The sequence below is a fragment of the Onychostruthus taczanowskii genome, unplaced genomic scaffold (assembly GCF_017590055.1).
Source record: "Onychostruthus taczanowskii isolate IOZ18803 unplaced genomic scaffold, ASM1759005v1 scaffold33, whole genome shotgun sequence".
Taxonomy (NCBI): domain Eukaryota; kingdom Metazoa; phylum Chordata; class Aves; order Passeriformes; family Passeridae; genus Onychostruthus; species Onychostruthus taczanowskii.
In genome coordinates this window covers 774,317-795,916 of record NW_024500683.1, presented here as the reverse complement: position 1 = coordinate 795,916, position 21,600 = coordinate 774,317, and the positions used below count along the sequence as shown (strand labels likewise).

The following is a 21,600-nucleotide window of genomic DNA, read 5'->3' as shown; positions in this document are numbered from 1 at the left end:
AGTTAAAGCTATTATTTGGCAGTAATCATAAAATGCGATTACAAAAACAATACAGCCCTTCTAGATGCAAACTGTCTCAATTTACCCAAAAGACAACAGCAGCAATGAAAAAATATTCAAACCTTAAGAAGCCAACTATTGCACCTGAAGCAGAATTTTTACGAAATTCCCATTGGGGCTTGGCATGGATCTAGGATATGTGATAACTGTAGGTGAAATCCAAATCTAAGGTGTCAGGATTGGGACTCTCTGAATTTGGCTTGCAGCTACCTGGCCTCAATAACTTCCAATAAATGATGTCCTCCACCAAGCTACCTGCCCCAACTGGTGCCTTTGTCCTTTTTCAGTGATACACCATTCTTCACGTGGAACTTTTAGCAGCCCCCTTCAGGCAACATCACTTATCATCAGTAAGGAAAGAAATTTTTCTCTCTTCCTTTCCCTATATCCTAATTTCCTCCCAGTGGCCAATGAAAATATGAGAGGAGAGCAAAGCTTTGCAGTGGGAATATCCTTGACTGAATGATGTGGCAATTGTCCTGCCACCTCATTTCAACAAAAGCTTCAGTTGCTCTTTTCTTGCCATGTCCTCATGTTTCTTGTATGATTAAGGATATGGTCAGATTAGAAAAGCAAAGCCCAGTGATGTTCTCTGTTTACAAAGCTCTTGCTATTACTTGTTATGCTGATAAGGAGCGAGAGTCACTTGTCAGTTAAGAGAACTCAGAACAGCTTTGCTAGCATTAGTGCCTGAGGCATTAATGCAGGATGATCTACTGATGGGATGAGCCTGCAGCTCCACAGACATCTCTCTCAGCACGAGAGCACACACTGGAGCACACACCATTGTGATGGCATTTGTTAGGCAGATTATATTTTAGACAGATAACTACAGGAGAAAGATGTACTGGCTTTGAAATTGCAACAAATTTGAAGCAGAAATACACAGCCATCTATATATTGCATGCCTGGCATACAGCTGTGTACATATATGTACATATACACATATGGTCTATACATAGATTATAATGGTCTTCTGGCATCCTCTTATTACAAGCAAAGTAACTTAAAAGGCCTTGAGGGCATACCAAGATGATCTCTGAGCATGTATCGCCTGTTTTCAAAAGCTGCCAGTTCTCAGCAATCACTGTGTCTCCAGCTGAAAGAGACAGACAGCAAGTGACCCAACAGTTTGTGGTGTTACTAAATGGGCTCACATTAAGGGCTGCTGGGCACCTACTGTGGCACAGCAGAAGTCCCAAACCCAGGACATGTTCTTTGTCTAACAGGTGTCGTGTTACTGCTGTAAGACTTGCCTACACAAGTGACATGTTGAAATCAGCAGTACAATAATTTGCAGCTGGTTTTACCAAGATTTTCCTCTGCCTACACAAGGCTTCAATAAAATTAAATCCTAAGAAGATAGGAACTATGGATGAAACAGAGAAGACGTAGACATTTCATAGAATCAAAAAATGGTCTGGGTTGAAAATCTAATAATCTAATTGGATTATCTAATCCAACCCTCCTGTCATAGGGAGGGACACCTTCCACTACACCAGCTTGCTCAAGGCTACGTCTGACCTGGTCTTGAACTTCTGGGGATGGGGCATTCAAACTTGGGTAACCTGTTCCAGTGCCTCACCACCCTCACAGTAAAGAATTTCTTCCTAATATCTAACCTAAATCTACACTCTCTTTCTGTTTAAAGCCATTCTCCCTTGTCCTATCTCTACGTGACTTTGTAAAAGATCCCTGTACACCTCCTTTAGGTACTGGAATGCACAGTAGGGCTCTCCCCAGAGCTTTCTCTTCTCTAGGCTCAACAAGCCCAGCTCTCTCAGCCTGTATCCATAGGAGAGGGGCTCCTGCCCTCTGACCATCTTCATGGCCCTCCTCTGGACTCCATGGTCTTTTTTGTGTTGGGGAGGGGGGCCAGAGCTGAACAGAGTACTCCAGGTGCGTTGTGACAAGAGTGGAGTTCAGAACCTCCCTTGACCTGCTAGTCAGTAAAATGAAAAACAAAATCCCAACCCTTTGCATTTAAAATGTTGGTTTTATATATAACATCAATATATATTGATTTTCAGACTAGATGTAAAGAAGACACTTTTTTTTATTATGAGATTGGTGAAACACTGGAACATGGAGAGGGGGTGGATACTGCATCCCTGGAAATGTTGAAGGTCAGATTGAATGGGACTCTGAGCAACCTAATCTAGCTGAAGATGTTCCTGTTTATTGTAAAGGCGTTGAACTGGATGGTCTTTAAAGGTCCCTCCCAATCAAACTTATTCTATGAATCTGTGAATCCATATGCACATAAAAGTATGCATAAAATTTTGCAACACAACACAAAATGCATTTACATTGTTCATCACAAAGGAATTATTTGTAAAAATGTCACCAATTTGCTTTGGAGATAAGATTTTCACATCAGAAGACAATTATGTTATGAAATCTCTATAAGTACAAACTTGGAAGATTTAGACACTCAATCTCAGCATATTTCATTTCAGCATAAAGTTTAGTTTACAGAACTATCATTCAGATGCAGGGAATCCACAGAGGGCACAAAATAAGTCAATGAAATCAAATATACTCCCAGAGAAACCACAATGAAGGTTAAATAATACAATGGAATTAAAAGCTGATGTCTGCAATAAAAACTGCAACTCAAATTTCAGCCACCTCTTATCCTCCCACAAAGTTGTTCACTGAACTCCCCAGATATTTTTTTGTATTGCATAGCCAAGGCAGGACAGTATTGTACCAAGAGTGTTATAACAAAAATTAAACACCCGTGGGCAAAGGTGTGAAAACACTAAATTAAGAGGCAATTTCCTGTGCCCATGCTATATTAAATCTTTATAAAAGGAGTTGTCCATATAGGCATTTATCCCCTGCTGAGGGAAAGAAATACATAGATTTGACTTATCAGAAAAAAATCAACTGCCATTTCAACAACTTTATTTTAGCTATCTGATTAGTTGGTCCTCATATTTTTTTAAATGAGGGAAACCCTTCTAATTGACCATGAATACGGAATAATTGTTAGGGAAAGGTCAAATTGTCATGAGACATTTTCCTAGTGGGTTTGTATTGATGAGCAGGCCCAGAATGTTATACTTTAAGAGGTCCTGGCATTTCCTTTCATTCATGAGCATAATAAGCACTGACATACCTTCCAAGTCCACTAGTGGGTATTCTGCACATGTTCTGTGCATGAAAGTTACAGTGCTACAATATCTATGTATATATTTGCATACTTGCTGGCTGAAATAAATAACCAAAGAAGGGAAAAGTGTGCAGTTAAGCGATTGGTTCATAATACAGAGTAAGAATCACCTTATGTGCAGCTCTGCTGATGCCAATACCAGATGGATACAGAAGGTAGCTGCATTCAAATTTACATATTTTGTTGGTGCTTGAAATGTCATGAAATCCCTGGACACAGGACTGCTGCATACAGACAAAGTGCTGAATTTATGTTTAAGGCCTTTAATTTTTAACTAGGGCACAAGTAATATGAGGATTAAGAGAATTAAGAGAAGAGGATCGTTAACCTAATGTGTCACAATGAGTGTCTCCCAACACATGATTACTGATTACATTCTTCTTTCTGACTGCAAAGCCAAGCCAAAAGAGTCCCAATGATCTAAGACTGTCATTCTGTCTGTCTGTTTGGACCCTCCAGAAACGAGGTTCAGTGTCCGCTAAATCCATTGAACTCTTTCCCCCTGACTCCAGAGAATGTGAGTTCACCCTCTGTCCTCCATCTTCCAGTTCTAAAAACTCTATTCTCTATTAACCTTTTTCCTTAGCATCCACAGTGGAGCTCTTTGACTAGTCTGACTTTTCATAGGACAGCCTGAGAGTGCAGCTCTAGCTCTGCTACTCACTCCACTACTGTGGTGTTCTGTGGAACTTATAGAAGCCTTCATCTTATTTTGAAAATTTCCATACCTTGCAGCTGTGTTTTATTATCAATGTTCTCAGCCTCTAAGATAAATGCCATCCTCACATGATGTCACAAGAAAAGTATTTTCTGTCTTAATAAAGATATTTTCTATCTTAATAAAATACTGCTTAGTAATGGTAAACTCTCATTATTCTCAGAACTATTCACTTCTGCCTGATACTGAAAACTTAAAGAGTAAGACAAAATTTGTGAAATCTAAGTCCTGAAAATCTAAACTGCTACAGAATTCAGGGTATTGGGCAACCAAAGGTATCTCCACATGGATATCAAGGCCAACCTTCTGTTCAGCACCAGACAACCCTGTCTTACTGATTTTCCTGCTTAGCCAAGTAATTTGTGAAGGGCCACAGACTGTATGCTTGATTTGGGTTGTGCCATGACGTTGCTGTCATCTCACTGGGATCTTTACCATGAACTCTTTTTGGGAGGTCAGCAGTATTATTTACTTCTGCAATGACTGAGGAAATAAAAAACAAAGAACTCTTCACTTGTTCCAATGCATAAAGATTAAGAGCAAACCATTAAAAAAAAAGCTAAGGCCTGCCTGCTTTTATTGCTCTGCAGCTTTTACCTCACAGTAGCCAAGTCTACCTGAGAGCAGCAGAATGATGCAGCTCACTAAAGTCTGACTGTCCATAAACATTTCACTGGTGCAAATCAGCCAGTCTTACTCTACTAACACAAAATTTTCAATACAGGTGAAGTATTCTCTTTACATAATGTTGGAGGGTCAGTATTTTTATTGATCCATCTGTCCTTGGGAAATGGAAGCTCCCCTAGACTTTATGGAAGTCAGTCTGTTGCAGAAGGGAGTCACATTTGCCTTTAACAATTCCCTCTTTGGTCACTTTGCCTGTAAGAGCCCTCTGAAATATCAGTTTCTTGTGGGATTAAAAATTCATTCTGTCTTTGATTACGGTTTTCACATGCATTGGCCATAGCATGGCTGAAGATAGTAATTCAGCTTGCCATTTGCTGTTTTATAAGGGACTTCTGTTACTTCAATTAAAAGATTTCTGAAAAAGACTCTTTCTGTAAAGTTTTGAAACAATGAAATCAATACATGTAATATTTTTTTAAAACAATTTTGATTTCAGGTTAATAATTTAAGTACAACAGGTGGAGATACAACAGATAACTATTAACTGAGCAATCTTACTTCATAGACCTGTGTCACATTCATATGCTGAGAAACCTGATGTTGAACCTTAACGACTGTCTTTGGCATTCTCATGTTTCAGCAGTTTTAGAGGATTAAGCATTTCAGAAACACAGATGTAATCTAAACAATACAGGAATAGCTGGTGTTTAAAGCATACCCAAAATTCTGAGTAGAATATAAGAATATGCAGAAAGATGAGGTGCATAATCAGATACCTTGTATGGACAGCAGGTCAGTGGTAGGTTATTTCCATAATGTGACAAGTCACTTTCATCATTTACAGAACCTTTTACCTCTTCTGCTATTGAGATTGCCAGATAAAATTACATAGTAGTGCTCAACTACTCTGAAAGTCAGTTTTCTGAGTAAAGTCCTTCCTAAAAAATTATGCAACCAAGATTAAAATGCTCTTGTGAAGTAAGGGGATTTGTAAGTACATTTACATAAAAACATGTCAAAAATGCCAGGGATACCATGGTTGTTTTGTATTGTAAGATATTTTATATTGAAGTTCTGCACTATTTGCTACCATAGTAATATCATATTAAAATATATATTAAACAAGAAAGGTACCATCCATGCTAATCTTGGAAGCAAACCCAAGCAGCAGTGAATTTGCAAAGAGAAATGCACATATACAAAGGAACAGAATCAAAACCAATAAGAAAACTCTTGCTTAAAACAATAGCTTCAGGAGGATTTAATATCTCTTATTCCCATTGTTGAATGTTCTCAATTAAATTTGAAAAATTTCTTTCATGAATTTAAAATAATGATATCTATGTGAAAACAGCCTGGGTCTTTACAAACACCTGGAAACATAAAGAGACATTCATCTAAATGTTGCAAACACTGTTGCATGACACTGTAAGAGTTTTGGAGCACCCCAAATGGAGAACCTGGAATACTCTTTTTGATTTATTTTATTTTGGAATGTTTGGAAACAAAATCTGACAAGTAGCAACGCTTATCCTTCAGAACTTAAAGTGTTCTCCAAATTCCTGCCCATTTTCTCTATTTTTTTCAACTGTGCAACAGGAAAATACCAGAGCAAATTTTTCTAGAGGATGGGACCATCAGACAGTTTTGTGGTATCAAAGTTTATTAGTTTACAAAATGGTAAAAACAAAAACAAAATAGAAGTTACATGACACAATTCAAGCAATGTGTTGACCAAAGACCTAAAACAGAAAAGAAAAACATGAAATTAGAAAGTTAAAACCAGTCATTCTATTAAAATTTCATCATGGGATGAGCACATTAAGACTTGCCAAGAAAAATGAAAACACTGAACATACTTTTTTCCCCTCCTTTTACTATGTAGTCACTTGTATGAGAAAATAGTTCATAGAATGATAGTTACAGAATGAGGAGTTTTGGTCTTCTAAATTGTGTCTTGGATGTAGATAGTCTGATTTTTCTCAAAGTTTTGAAAAGGATAATGTGACTCTGTTAGAGAGACATAGAGATATTTAAGCAGGAAGATCCTTTTGGCCTTATGTTTCATTGTAGGAATACATTTCAATCTTCCTGATATTGAAAAGGACTTTGGGCCAGATGCCTTAGTGCAGACATGGCTTGTTAAATGCACCCATCGTGCTTGGACTGTGGACCTGAGCAGCCCAGAGCACTCTTGTCAGGGGGCAGGCAGGATGCTGAATGTTAAACCCACAGTGCAGTACAATTGCCCTTACAGCCACTGGCCTCAGGTTTGTGTGCAACCCCTCAAGAGCCCTTCACGTAACACTGGGGCGCAGAGGTCTTAAGCCATACGCTAGTTTTCCAAAAAACGACAGCTAAATTAATATTTGGGATTGTTCTCACATAAAATGACTGGATTAAGGTACATGGGTTTCATTTCATTTTTCCAATTGTTGAGTAGCAGCGACAATACAAAGGTGGAACATTGTTACACTAGCTGTTCGTAGAACTTACAGGTACATTGGGAAGCTAACAATAGGAAAAAAATAACTAACGAGCTGTCCATAAAATACTCTCTTCACTCCCCATGAAAGAGCTACTAAGAATTACTAACACTAACCTTCTTGCCATAGTTTTGAAAGGAATTGTTAATGAGAGGTCAAAGCCTCCTTTTAACCAGCAGGGGAAAAAGAAAAATAAATCGTTATTTTTTGTAACTGCAGCTGATGCTGACTCTATGCTCTTCTCCCCTGCCACATATCACTATTGAAATCATCTGCCTTGATGCTTTCAGGCATGCATTCTCCTCAGGCCACACTACATTTTTGTTTTATCATTATTATTAAAGCTTTGCAGTGTCATGTAGGCATATTGTGAAGTTCTTCAAGATTTATTCAGCATAATTTTGATTTTAATTGTTTCACTTTGGAGTGTCAGTGTCTGATTCTGAAATGATGAAGAAGATACAGGGATAGCTAGGTGTAGATATAGTTGGTATAGAATAGGGATGAGAATGGAACTTTGAGCTTATTTTAATTATTTAAGAGAAGTTTAACCAGGGCTTCAACCACTGCTCTAGGCTACATATACATTTAGGAGAAAGGACTGAAATGTGTTAAAATATTTTCCCAACTTCATTCCTTTCAATCTCTAAAAAGATAAATTAAAACTATGGCAATTGTTATGGGAAGATGGACCTTAGGAACTGAAATCCTCAGCTATGAAGATGCCATTCTTGAATAATATTTTCTGTTTTTTTCAGTCAACCCCAGCAGGCTTATCTGTGCCAGCAATTCCCTGAAACAACTCTGCTTGAAAGCCCATTATTCCAAATTGCAGGGCAATAAAGATGGTTATTAAGGAATGTTTGACCCTGTATAAAATTTTGACTGTAAAACTCTGTTATTGGCACCACTATTCTACAAATATTGTATACTACAATAATTTAATTTTAAAAAGTCTAGCAACTGGAGAAGAATGAAAGAGAAGGCCAAACATGTAGATACAGTAAAATGAAGAAGAAATGAAATATTTTGCATCCAGGCTTGGTTTAATCATGTTCTTACTGATGCATGTAATGATCTTACCATTCGTGTCCTTCTAATTTACACCTGGATGTCATCACCTGAAATTGAGTTTAGTTTTTTCCTCTACAGAGCTTCATAGAAAGTTTAATTGAGAAAGAAATGTTAAGGACTTCTGGGAGAAAAATTGTATGTTATCTTCAACCAAAAGTCAGAAATTACTTGCACATTGCAATAAAAACCAAAAAGTCTGTGACACCCCTGACAGGAGTTTAAGCTGTAAATATTCATAAACGTGAATCACATTAAATTTAATGCAAACACTATTGCAAATATGTCTCCATTTAAGATTTTAATGTATTTTTGTTTGTTAGTTTTAAACACTATAGTGTTTTCCACACTGACTAACTAGCAGATTAAATTTATATTAGCACCAGTGCTATCTATGTAAGGCATCTCAAGATGGCTGAGAAGATCAAAGCTGGAATGCCAAGCCCTGTCTATAGACAGAGGTACAAAATTCCATTGAGATATGGAGCAGATGATGGAGCAGAGATGATTCACAGCACCCAAGTTACAACTTGTTTACAACAGTCCATTGCAGGTGGCATGAGATTTTTCTCTAACAAGGAACAGACTAAAAACATTTCCACTCTGAGGTCAAGTGTGGACTCTCCTATGCTGGAGAACATTGAATTCTCCAAAGAGAGGAGATTAATAATTTAGAAAGTCAAAGTTTTAGTACCATTTGATCATAACACTTTCTTTTTTTTTTCAAACCCAGCATTTCTAGCAAGACCAAGGATTTTTAATAAGTGAGGGAAATGCATTATTTAGGGCATGTTAGTCTCAGCAGTGACATTTTGCCTAACATTTGTTCCAACTGGACTACATGACATGTAAACTTCATTAGTTTCATGCATTTATGACATATCAAATGTTAACCTTGCACTCTCAGCACAGAAGTCTGTACTATTTGTTTTAAAATACCCTTCTGATTATATTGCTGCAAAGACCAGGGGTTTTAAATTATTTTTATTCAGGACAATAATATATTTAAAATACACATTTAAAATTATTTGTGATACTGGCCCTTCAAATTCTGAACTTATTTCTGCCTTTTATATTTGCCTTTATTAGATAATTAGAATTATTGCAATCATGTCTAAAAACTGTAAACTGCCTCAAGGTTTTAGCCATTTAGTTCTAAAGAAAATTAATTTTCTGGAACAAAGTGGAATTAAACCACATGCAGCAGCACATATATATCCCTCCTAGAGGGAGAGCTCCTTCATGCACTGTAACAAAGAGGAAGAATTACGGGGGGTTTGTAGGCTTGACTACAAAGTGTGACTACAAAGTGTGACTGAGCACTGAGGTCTATATTCCTGCTATTTTCATAGGTGCACAACATTTTTTCATTATACAAGAAGATTTGCATCTGGATAAGCAAATTTTCTTAGCAGCAATATAAATTGTTTTCAGTACTTCACACAGTCATTTTAATGAGTCATTGGAATTACCAACTGAGTTTATAGAAAGTTATCACTTGTTTTGGTTAACTTGTGTTGTGTATTTGGGAGGTCATGAATAAGAAATAATTGAAGGAAGACAAGCTTAGTCTTAAAGTAAAACAGAAGTGGTTGGATAGCTTAATAATTTAAACAAGTCATGTGTTAAATTGGAAAAATAGACAGTGCTCACTTTCTGTCAAACTTTTTTGTTTGGATTAGTAATTTCATTTCAGCATTTCTAGGTATGTTTTGAAGACATGATGTAGATTTTGTTCTATTCCAATTGCTCCTGTTGTTCCCAGCACAGAGACGACTGGGCAGAATGCTGTCATTAAATTCTGACCAGATGCTAATAACTTATATTAATGTGTTTAGGATTCTTCAGGAATACTCTGAGTAGGCAGTTCTAACTGATCAAAACGTTTCCTTCAATCCAACATATCCTAATATGGGCCTGCTGGAACTCTTCTATTCACCCTCATCTTCAATTTACAGACAACTTTCAGACTACTGAATATTGTATAAGGTGCTTGAGAAAATGACATTGCTAGACCTACCTGTTCACTTCTCCAAACATCAGGCAACCTTCACAAAAAACACTCTGCACATCTGAAGCAGCAGGAGACAAGTAGAAGGGCACTGAGAGAAGCTGATGGGGAAAAATATCAAGAAAATCCTGTCAGTTTATGATCCAAGAAGACATAAGGAAAACATAAAAATATTCAAGGGAAACAGAAGAGCTCTTACCCTCTATATCCTTCGATGTGAAAAAAATGGTGAGCATTCCTGGCACAATGAATGGGTGGATTCCAATGCTGGGAACATCCGGAGAGGTTCTTGCAAGAAACAACGGGGTTTTCTTTTCTGTGACAATGCTGGTTTTGCCAAACAGAAAATTGTGCTAAGCAAAGACAGTGCTTAGGCAGCTGAGGTTGAACCAGAGGCAGAAAAAATCCACAAATATGCAAAACCCTCAGATTTTTTCCTAGTGATTACTTGGAAATAAGACTGAGTGAAGCATGTGCCACCCAATTAACTGCTGGGTAGCAGGATAACATTAATGGGGACAACTCACAGAGGTTTGTGTGAACATGAGATTAATTATGGCAATAATTAAGGAGGCTTTTATCAGTTGCACATACAGAGATGTGACCATTGTGTACTCCTTATCAGTGGTTTCTTCTCACAGAAGAAACCCCTGCAATAAACCCTGCAGAGTCTTTGTCTCTCTCAGTCCTTCTTGAAAGCCTGAGGATGACCCAGGCTTCTCAAGCTGAGATGCAGTATATCTGAGTAGCTGAAGGATTTTACTGCAGCTTTGTTTTGTTTTGCAATAACTTCTCCAGAAATAATGCCTCCTCCATTATGGCCAGGATTTTCGGATAAACATTTACCTGGACTTTACAATTTGTTAGCGGCTACAATTAAAACAAATTCAAATTAAATTTCTTCTTACTGTTTAGGAAGCCAAATATTATTGTTTGTATTACTACTGAAATTTTCTTGGTTTTTGAAATAACATCTGTCTAATACATTACATAAATTGTTTCCCTTTTGAATTGTCATACTGTTTCAGACAGTCGCAGGAGGATGGCAAAGAGAAGAAATGTAACTGTACAGAAGAAATGCTAATGACTTTTAACTGCAGAAGGAGGAAATATGAAGAAGAAAGAAGAATGCTGGAGAAAAGTGATCAGATATCATTTCAGACAATAGGGGGAAAACCCCTTTTTTTTTGCACTGGTTGTAAATGGAAAATAGAGGACATTTTAAAGGTGCTACAGCGAAGAAAAACCTTTCTGAGGTGTCAGATGTTGAAATAGTGACATCTGATGCAGACATTTCAGAATTTTTCAATAAAAGCCCTGGAAATTTGTGCCCCAGGCTTTCTTCTAATTCTGCAGTGAAATCGCAGAACACTAGGCTTTCAGAACACTTTAAGGACAGCTTGGCATCTTCCTGCTGTTTCTGGACTGGTGCAAGGGGTGGAGCAGCTGCCATCATCATGGGGCCAGCACGGTGCTGTAATCCCCCCTGGGCTGCCCACGGACAACTTCACCACAGTGCTGGCTGAAAGGAGCCCACGCCTGCTCCGGCCTCATCCCTCCCACTGCCTGCTCACGCCTGACAAATCCCATTCTTCCATGGCTTTAAAGGACGCCTCTCACCTGTTTCTGCTCACCTTTCTCTAGGTGTTGTATATGGAACTTTGCCTGTATTTATGTGTGTGAAGCTGAGGCTGATGATCTTTTTGGGAGCTATGAAAGAAATTATATTTATTGCTTGCTTGGTGACCTCAGGCAGGCACAGTTAAAGTAGTTGGTGTAGGATGTAGACATTCAATATTCAGGAGTCTGTAGTGATGTCTAGCCCACAGCGCACACATGTGACAGCCAATGCAATAAAACCCATCTCTGAAACAGAGCTAAAAGAACCTCAGACTATGTTTTTTTGGTAGCCAATTTTCCCTTTCATGGTAAAGAAGAGTTAAGTTAGATTTCTAAACATATGATGAAGAAAATGTGCTCCATCTTCTGGACAGTAGGGTGGGGAAATGGCTGAAAATTAATACAGCAGAATTTCAGACAACTATTTAGACCCTAATCCTCTGCCCAACCTTATACAGCACTGTCTGAGTAGTTCCTGCCATTTCACACCAAAAACAGTTTGAAGATTTTTTTTGTCCTTCTTTAATGCTACTAAGAAAAGCAGCTATGAAATGCAGCCAGGAACAAAGTGTGAAATATTCTGTACCAGGTAGGTTCTGCTTGCCATATTAAAATTAATAGTACTAACACTGCTGACTTTAATAAAACCTGAATTTCCAGATTGAATTCCATCAGTTCCCATGAAATACACAATATATCAAGAAATAAAAGACTACAGGAAATACCGTACACACAGGACTCTGCCAGAATTGAAAAAGGCTTTAAAAAGGGAAAAAGTTTTATAGAGTAAAGAGTATACATTTTAAAACCTCAGTAAACAGGTTTTCAACAGCTCTCCTGACTGTTAGGCATGCAGTATGCCTTGTGTACTATAAGCTCTTAAGAAAATGTAATAGCTGCAGCTTTGAGTCATTGCTAACACAGCATCCCTACTTTTTAGACAGGAAACAATTATTTTTTTCTTCTGCTACTCAGCTGCAGAAATAATGATGGGATTCTTATACTCTGGTGCTTGTTTCAGACATAACTTTTGTTCAACAAGGTGAAACAAGATAGGATGTCTTATTTTGGGGTAGGCTTTTATTTGCATCTCTAGCTTTTGTTCTGTTTTGCAGCTTGACATGTTCTAACCTAAATATGCAGCAAATAATTTCTTAGGTGGTCAGTTCAAGTGAGTTAAGGATCCTCTGCTTCTTCCCTTCAGTCATTTGGAGCTCACAGGCAAGAGATGTTTAAGAAATTGGGAAATAGATATGTGACTTTATGCACTTTTTATGACATCAAGTCCCTAATGCAATGAGTGAATAGAATGAAAAATGCATGACTTTCCTTTCCCTGCAAATGTAGCACTTTTCCACAGTTATAATGAATGTTATTTGACGGTATGCTATGCTTTTATCAGTAGTACTACAAGACTTCTCAGCATGCATTTGAAAATAGTTGTATGTAAGACTTTTCATCATAAACATTTTCAGGAATATTTGACAACTGATTCTTGTAAGAAGTGATTTTTCTAAACTTTAACTCACTCTGCTAATCATAAAGTATTTTTCTCTCATTTCTGAAATCTGTTTATAAAGGCAAGATTATAGAATGGGAAGTTCATATTCAGTGCATTAATTACCATGCAACAACATGACCATGAAATGTGCTGTGCTCTTCCCAATCAGGAGCTGATGGCTGTGTGCTCCCAAGTGGGGTTGTGTTCTCCCAAGTGGCACCTTTTACATCCTCTACTCTCTAAAACACTGATGTAGTGATATGCTTGATCCAGACAAACAATCCTACAGGCTGTGTGATGAATGGACATTCCCCACTCCCACGCTTCTGCCAGGCAGCCCATTGTGAAGGATTGTGAAGTTATCACCATGCAGGGAGTGTTTCCAATCAGCTCTGCAAACATTGTCTGTTTGCCTTTCAGGATGTGGCCAGGCAGCAGGGATGAAGGTCCCTTCCTGCTGGCTTTGGACATGCTGGATAAGGAAGAACATCTTGCAAGGAGGAGAAGGGTTCACTCTTCTCACTTCAAGAGTACTTCTGGAGAGACTCAAAGGCAAGGCCTGAGCAAGGAGGGAGCTGGTTGAGCTGGGACAGAGTAGAACCTCCTATGGGAACAGGGAACTTTCCTGCAGCAGGGAGCAAACTTACAGGCTTTGAGCATGACAGACATCCAGAAACACCGAGAGTGTCGAATGTTGTTGTGCAAGCTAATGCATGTTGTTGGAATTTTGTCCTGAATTTGCCTTTTGTTTGTTTTCCTCTGCAGATTTTTTACTATTGCTTAGAGACTATGTGGGGACATCAAAGAATCCTGCTGAGTCCCATTATGTGCTTACCTGCCCTCTGCTCTTCTTTTGAGAGAGTCAGTCAAAAATCTGAGACAAAGCACATATGAATATTCATCCAAGAATAATTCCTCCCTTGTGCCTGTAGTGACCTCTTGCATCTTACACAGGAAGTACAGGCTTTGAAGTGTAAATAAAATTTAAGTTTACTGACCTAACACTGAGATGGTGAGGCCAGGCCAGGGAGCAGGATTGGAGAGGGAGCAGACAAGAGCTGGGACAGATGGAGGGCAGCTCCTCCTAGTCATGGCTATTCCTGCTTTGCCAGTGGAGGCTCCTGCCCTGCACAATTCACTTACCTGCACACAGTGGCTCGTATGGATTTGTAGCTGCTGGTGGAGGTGATGGAAGCAGTGACCTTACACATATTTTGCTGTTCTGGGGGAAAGCTTAAATTTCCTGTGCCCTAAAGCTGACCCCACTGTCTTTGTCTGAACTTTCTTTAGTTTGCAGGGTCAGCTGTGGGAAATGTGTCTATCATGTATTTTTCATTTGAAAGGCTGCATTGTCCAGACTTTTCTTTTTATGTATTTATATTCACTTTTATTTTATTTTATATTTTTCCTCATGTAGATGGGTGCCTGCATGACTACTGCATGGCTAAAATGGAATAAACAAATAGAGAAAACAGAAATTCAAAAGATTTTTCCCATTATTCAGACCTGTAGATATGTAAGCTTTCCTGAGCCATGGTACTCTTTGCTTGGAAGAAATTATGTCATGCTACTCTTGCTGCTATCATCCACAATTGTCAGTGGAGCCCAAAGTAATTTACTTTCCATGTTATAAGTACCATTTTTTTTTTTTATGTTAATCTAGAGCTTTTTTTTTTTTTTTCCCCCCCTGACATGTCTTTTTGCTCTGCCTTTTTGAAATTTTACCATAATACTCTGTACTAAGTATTCCTCATCCTTTGGCATCTTTTGGGTTTGACAACCTTGAACAAAGATGTGTTAGGATTTTGCTGAAGAGAGCATCAAAAATGTACATTTTTCACCTCTGGTTGTGAAGGAGAATCTTCTGTCACAATGGAAAGGAATGCTTACTGCTCTGACACGCGACTGCATGTGTCACAACAGCTGCACCTCTCCTCCTCTCTCTTACACAAAAATCTCGTGTGTCTTACCTTGTCCAGACAGGCTGTCTTGGTCCACTTCCTCGAAAGGAGGTTCTGCTATGTCAGTCAGTTCTTGCTTCTCTTCAGCTTCCCTCTCCCCGTCTCCGGCGGGCAGGAGATCGGGAGTGGTGGGGCTGCCCGCGGTGGCCAGCTCCACCGGAGACCCATCGCCAGCCGCGGGGGCATCCTTGCCAGCCGAGTCATCTGCTGGGGGAGGTGAGTAGGAATCCTCTGATTCTGGAGGACTGCTGGTGCTACCCAGAGCACTGAAAGGCACTGTGAAAATTGGGTGGTCGGTAGCAATAACTTGGGTGTATGGATATCTGTCCTGATATGGTTCTCTGGAGGGTTTGGTAGGAAAATCAGGTTCAGATGTAATGAAATTATTAAATTCTTCAGGGATGCTGATTTCTTCACTTAGAGCAGGGCTTTCAGTTGTAAATTCAGCAAATACATCTCCTCTTTGGCCCACTGTTGCTGGACTGGGATAACCTAGTGGGGGTTCCTCCTAAAAAAGTTTTAAAAAAGCAGCTTTCATTATTATGTTTGAGTTTCATTGCTAAAAAGGCAGTAACCTTTAGCCACATGAGCTAGCAAATAGCTAAATCAACATGGAATTATATTTTAGGTTGGGTCAGAAGGAACCTTAGAGGTCATCTAGTCACAACCCCCCCTGCCATGGTAAGTGGCATCTTTCACTAGACCATGGTGCTCAATGCCACATCCAACCTGTTCTGGAACACTGCCAGGGCTGCGGCATCCTTAACCACCCCAGGCACCCTGTTCCAGTGTTTCACCATCCTCACACTACAGAACATCTACTGCATAGCTAACTTAAATTTCCCGTCTTTCAGTCTGAGCCCATTTTCCTTGTCCTGTTACTACAGGTCCTGAGAGGATCTGTCTGGCAGAGCCCCTCTCCAGCTTCCCTGCAGGCCCCCTTCAGATACAGGAAGGCTGCTACGAAGTCATAGGATGTGTAAAATGGCATGTAGATCTGATCCTGATCACAGTTCCTATAATTTTAAAAGTGATCAAAGAAAGATGACTTTAACTAGCCCTGTAAACTGCCCTCTTCTGTCATTAAGATGACTGAACTGATGAGACGCTGCTTACTTTGTAATTAAATCTGGAAAACATAATCAAGCAGTAATATTCACCTGTGCTCTGAACAGTATCCCTGTTGCAGTAAAACAACACAACATTCATCCTTACAGAATGTACAAAAGGCACATATGTTATTCCAGCACAAGAAACTTTTTGTATGTTTATCTACCTCTTAACACTTTTTAATTTCTTTTCCCGTGGAGAAATAAATAAACACCAAAAACATAATTAACCTACCAAATCAGGGCCTGCCAGAGGAATAGTGACCACGCCTTGGATATCATTGTCTAAATCACTAGGTGGTATAATAGCTTCTGCAAAGAAAATCATAAACATTAGAAAGAGAGATAGCAGAGAGTACTTCAGCACCAGCACATTGAAAACTGATCAAAACACATAAACTCAATTAAAAAAAAAGTACTAAAATGTTCTCCATCAAAAAATTGCTTTAAAAAATCCATCTAAAGACAAAAAAAGCATCAATTCCCATTCAAAAAGGCAATTATGAAGAAAACCAAACTTTATATGCACTATTCTTCATATGCTTTATTTAGCATAAATGGGATAGGTCTGCAGAGAGCTGAACCATAGAGGAATGCTTAAAATCACCTGAAGTGTGAACCCCTCAGTTAAATCCACATGGACTACAATGACTCATTATATTGTGTTCATTAAGCCTCAAGTCATTCCAGTTTTACCCTGAGTCTACACCGTTGTTAATGTTGGTGTTTTGGCTTTAGTGCTCAAGTTGCTCCTTTCACCTCTCAGAGCAGATCTGAAAAGTACTTGCATGCAAACTGTTTTTCAAAAATTGGTTAACAGAATTAACTACTGGGAGAGAGTTGATTAAAATATTTATTATTGAAGTGTTCTATGTAAATTTTTTTCTTGGAACTTTTTATCTACATTAAAATATGACACTTTATTCTTACAGAAAGTATTAGTTCAACTGAATAAATTTTTTTTGGCAAGAAAATGCTGCTGTTCACAAATGAAACACTGTAGCTAAAATTTGGTATGGGTTTTGAGGTTGTTTCAGTAAATATGCCTATAAAATATTTAAAATTATTTTCCCCCTTTTAAACCCATCTCTCCAAAAGTAGCTTGCTAGCTTTGCAAAAATCATTGATGAACTAGGAAGGGTTATTTATTGGCTGGATTACTGAACAGGGTGTAGACCTTCAGCTTCTGCTGGAGGTTTTCACACCCAGCTTGTCTTCTACACTCCTTCTGTATTTGAGAGTGTGAGTGAAACACATCTTTACTGATTTTATCTTTGGACCAAGTGCTGTTTAAGGTGTCAATCTCTCTGATGCTGCTGAGAGGTTAGATGGCTTGCTTACAACCAAAACAGCTTTCAGAAAGCTAATCTGATATTAGAGGCAGATTTCACTTTTTTTTCTTGTTAAAGAAAGGAGAGTGTCCATACTAGAAGTTAAAATGATACAGTGAATACTCATAGTATTTATTTTATTTTTCTCCTCTTAATGATCTTAGTGCGCAAAAAACCAAAAAAAACAAGAAAAAAAGTCTAATATTGTTGCAAGTTAGGCCGTATAAAGACACATTTTACTATGAAACTTATCTTATTTCAACACCAAGGAGAATGGACTATGTCAGATGAAAATAATCTGTTAGAGACGCAAAGGACACCTTACTGAAATTGCATTAATATGGGAAGGCAAGATCCAGGCTTATGCCTGTCACCTGGCACCTGCTTTACTGACCATCAGTAAACCGAAGTGTTCCAAGATCCACTGGCAGGGACTGGTCTTCATGCAGTGCAGTGGCAACCAGCTGCTGAAGGTCTGTCACTGTCAGTTTGGTTGCTGATATTTCTCTCTCTTCAACTGGAGAAATTGGTATTTTTTCGCTTTCGACCTTATTAGATCCAATAGTTGAGATGTCATCTGCTGTGCCTTTGGTTTCTGAGCCATCTCTCTCAAAGTTCACCACGTATCGTGCTACTGTGCTGCTGGATCTGCAAGGGGGAAAGGCGAGAATGCCCAGAGCAGCAAAATCAGTCACTGGCTGAGAAATGATTTTCCGCACAAACAAATCTGCAACCATAACGTATTCTGTTAGAGTAATGCAAATTTACTTCTTTCTAATGAGACTGTCACCTTCAAATTACTTTCCTTTCACCTAACTCCTTTTTCCCCCACGCATAACTTTTAATAAAAATTCCCACATTGAAGATAATTGCAAAAATCTTTTAACATAATCTGATTTAATCTTACTACTCAGAAATCTGTAGAGCTGGTAACATAGTCTGAAGTCCTTGACTACTGATTCAAACAGCTATAAAGGCACACTGGGGTTATTAGAACTCATAATCACGCATTAATTATACAGGAACCTATGAAAAGGGATTAGATAGTTCATAAAACCGCAGATAAGCAAAAATCTTATCACAAGAGAATTTTTTTGCTCTTTTTCAAAGAACAGCAAGCTAATGTGGCAAGCAAATCACTTTTTCACAGTGGGAGTTAGCTTTTTAGAGCCCAAATGGGTGTGTATGGCTTCTCCCTAGATATTCATGCTTAACAGAAGTCTCAAATAGTCACCACTTTTAATACATCATTTTTTATACATGTTAAATTCACCTAATTAAATGAAAAATAGTGAGTATATTGTAAACATTTCTATTCCACTGTGTTACTTTTTTTTACAATGTCAAATAACAATAGAGAGAAGAATTTCACTTTTATCTAGTGTGTGCTATATATTTGCATTTATATGACATAGCAAGAATTCAGGAAACACATTAGAAAATTCTTCCTTTTAAATAATGAGCAAAAGCGAAATTCTGGGAAACTGCTAGACAAATTATTCCCCAGCAGCACTTTTAAGCAGCAACAACAACAGACTCTGCAGCTGTTTGTATTACCAGTGAAAATCTCCCTGCATTTCATCAAGTTAGTAACTGGTCTCTTTGCTATTCTATCTCGCTTGATAATGGAGATAACAAATCAAATTCCACATACTTATTGGAAATATTGTGTACATGGGAATACAGCTAGGAAACAGCAGATCAAAAATGAAGATTTGAATATAAAGTTTTCCTACTTATTTTTCACTTTCAGTATACAGCTGGTATAAATCTTTAGTCATATAAATGTGAATTTTCTTAGGTCAAACATTTTCTTTTCTTCAGAGACATCCTGACAAAATTTTATTACATGAAACATTCAGATTAAAGGTGTCCCTGACAATTTATAGCACAGATTTTGTACTTAGGTGGAACACAACCAATTCACTTTGTCACATCAAGATAAAGACATTTAATGATTAATCTATGTACACCATAAAATAATTAATAATAATAATTATTATAGTTATGCTATAAAACAATTATGAATGACAGATTACCCATCTTTCTCCTTCTTCTGTCTTCATTTTGTCGCAGAATAAACAATGTGAGAAAGGAATGCAAAAGAAAGAAAAACAAGGATTCATGTTTACTGGCAAATCATTGTCACATACCATCTTTTGACAATTTATCTTCTATCCATCATCTATAATTTTTATCTCTGTGTGAAAATGACAGTCTACTTTCCATCAGTTCACTTTTTCCTTTCCAACAATGGGAATCACTGTGGTATGTGTGGGGAAACAGGAATTTTACTTTATCATGGCAGTCTGAAATATCAGCCTTCCTGTTTCCAAGGTCAAATGGTGCAGTTTGAGCCCTGTCATTGCTAATCTCTGTGGTGGCAGTGGGCACTTGTGGCAGTACTTTCCATGATCATGGCTACCACCCATGATGTCTACTCAGACTGTAGTCACAGTGGTTACTTGAACCATTAATTACCTCTGGAAGACATGCCTATGTTGACCTTTTACACACAATGCCCAGTTATTTTCCAGCCTATGATGTTGTCTTCATTGCCTTGTGGGAAATGCTGCTAAAATAGGTAGTACTATGGCCAAGGCAGAATGGACAGCAACACCCATCTTTGCTGATCTGAAACTCCCAAAGCTGACCAAATTACTGGATAATGGAAATACCATTTTTCCACACTGGTGAATGTTCTTTCATACCAGCTAAGTCCAAGATATGAAACCAAAATGGATCCCAGGCCTCCTGGAGTCACAACTAAATGAGGTTAGGTACTGCAAGTTGTACCTATGAGATGCTAGTACAGATTTTCTCTGCTTGTACTGCACAAGGCAGCTTTCTGCTTTATTAATTTCAATATAAAAATACAAGAAACCAAATTTCAGATTATTTTGCTCTTCCCTCTCCTTTTCTCATGCAATTTTTGCAGAGAGAAATGCTAGGAAGAAGGATGTTCTTGTCCAAAATTGCATTGCAGTGAGTGTTCTTCAACATGTATTAAATATTGCTAGAAGTACTGAGTGTTTCTGATGCTGTGCCATAAGACCACATAAATTTGTCTTTTTTCCCTGCTCTCTTTCCTTTTTGCAGTTTCTTACTATTATTATTTGCTTTTTATTTGATTTTTATGCAATGTCCTCCCCCTCCCCTATAGATTTTCTATTCTCTGAAAAAGTACACAAGAGGTTGTGTTAGTTGTAAACGCACAAGGAAGTTAAAACTAAAAGAAATGGCAAGACAGAACACAAATTTACTGAAAAGGTGAAACTTTTAAAATTGTTTTAAAGGCCTGAGAAAGAACTACTGAAAAAGTATTATATGTGTGAACACATATCCTCCTGCAACCCTCTCTTGCCAAGGCATCTTCACTGGGACTTATGAAGGGAACCAAAAAGTTGTTACCTAAATAATCACGCTACTAACCCTCTTTATCTTGTCATTTAAGAAAGTCCTTAATACAGGGTTGTTAACAAAAAATTCAAAGAATTTATTGTGTCCTTCAGGCTTCAGGGGAATCAAAGCTACTTTTGCTACTCCAAAACCTCATAGTCTCACTTGGGATGTGTCTGCAATTCCTGTCATATTGTCCCTGTGATATTCCCATAAAATTGCTTTCTTTTACAGCAATACACATCCTACTGTTCTCCAGGTCTCTTCCTTTTTGAGGATGAGAAGAAAGAGTAGAACCCTGGGAGCCAATAAAAAGAGAGCCCCATTTTTTACTTACTTGAATCCTAACACACGGATTTCTTTGAATCCTGGAAGTTTCTCAAATATTTTTTTCATCTATAGAAAACCATAAAAAAAATTCAGCATAAGATCTGTGACTAAAAGGCAATCACAAAATGACTACCTAGACAATATTTTTCATATTTCAGAAAGAGCTTTAGGAAACAGTCTCGACTGCGCTGTTTTGGG

At 38.1% G+C, this 21,600-nt stretch overlaps 1 protein-coding gene across 1 annotated transcript in view; it reads right to left on the bottom strand.

Moving 5' to 3' along the window:
* IMPG1 (interphotoreceptor matrix proteoglycan 1) overlaps positions 1-21,600 on the bottom strand; it is a gene marked incomplete at its 5' end in the record, with an annotated part of 40,621 nt that overhangs the window by 7,819 nt on the left and 11,202 nt on the right. Inside the window, 5 exon segments of the mRNA XM_041410701.1 lie at positions 15,243-15,741; positions 16,578-16,654; positions 18,068-18,321; positions 19,713-19,733; positions 21,410-21,468. Of these exon segments, the coding sequence (XP_041266635.1) occupies positions 15,243-15,741; positions 16,578-16,654; positions 18,068-18,321; positions 19,713-19,733; positions 21,410-21,468 (910 nt within the window).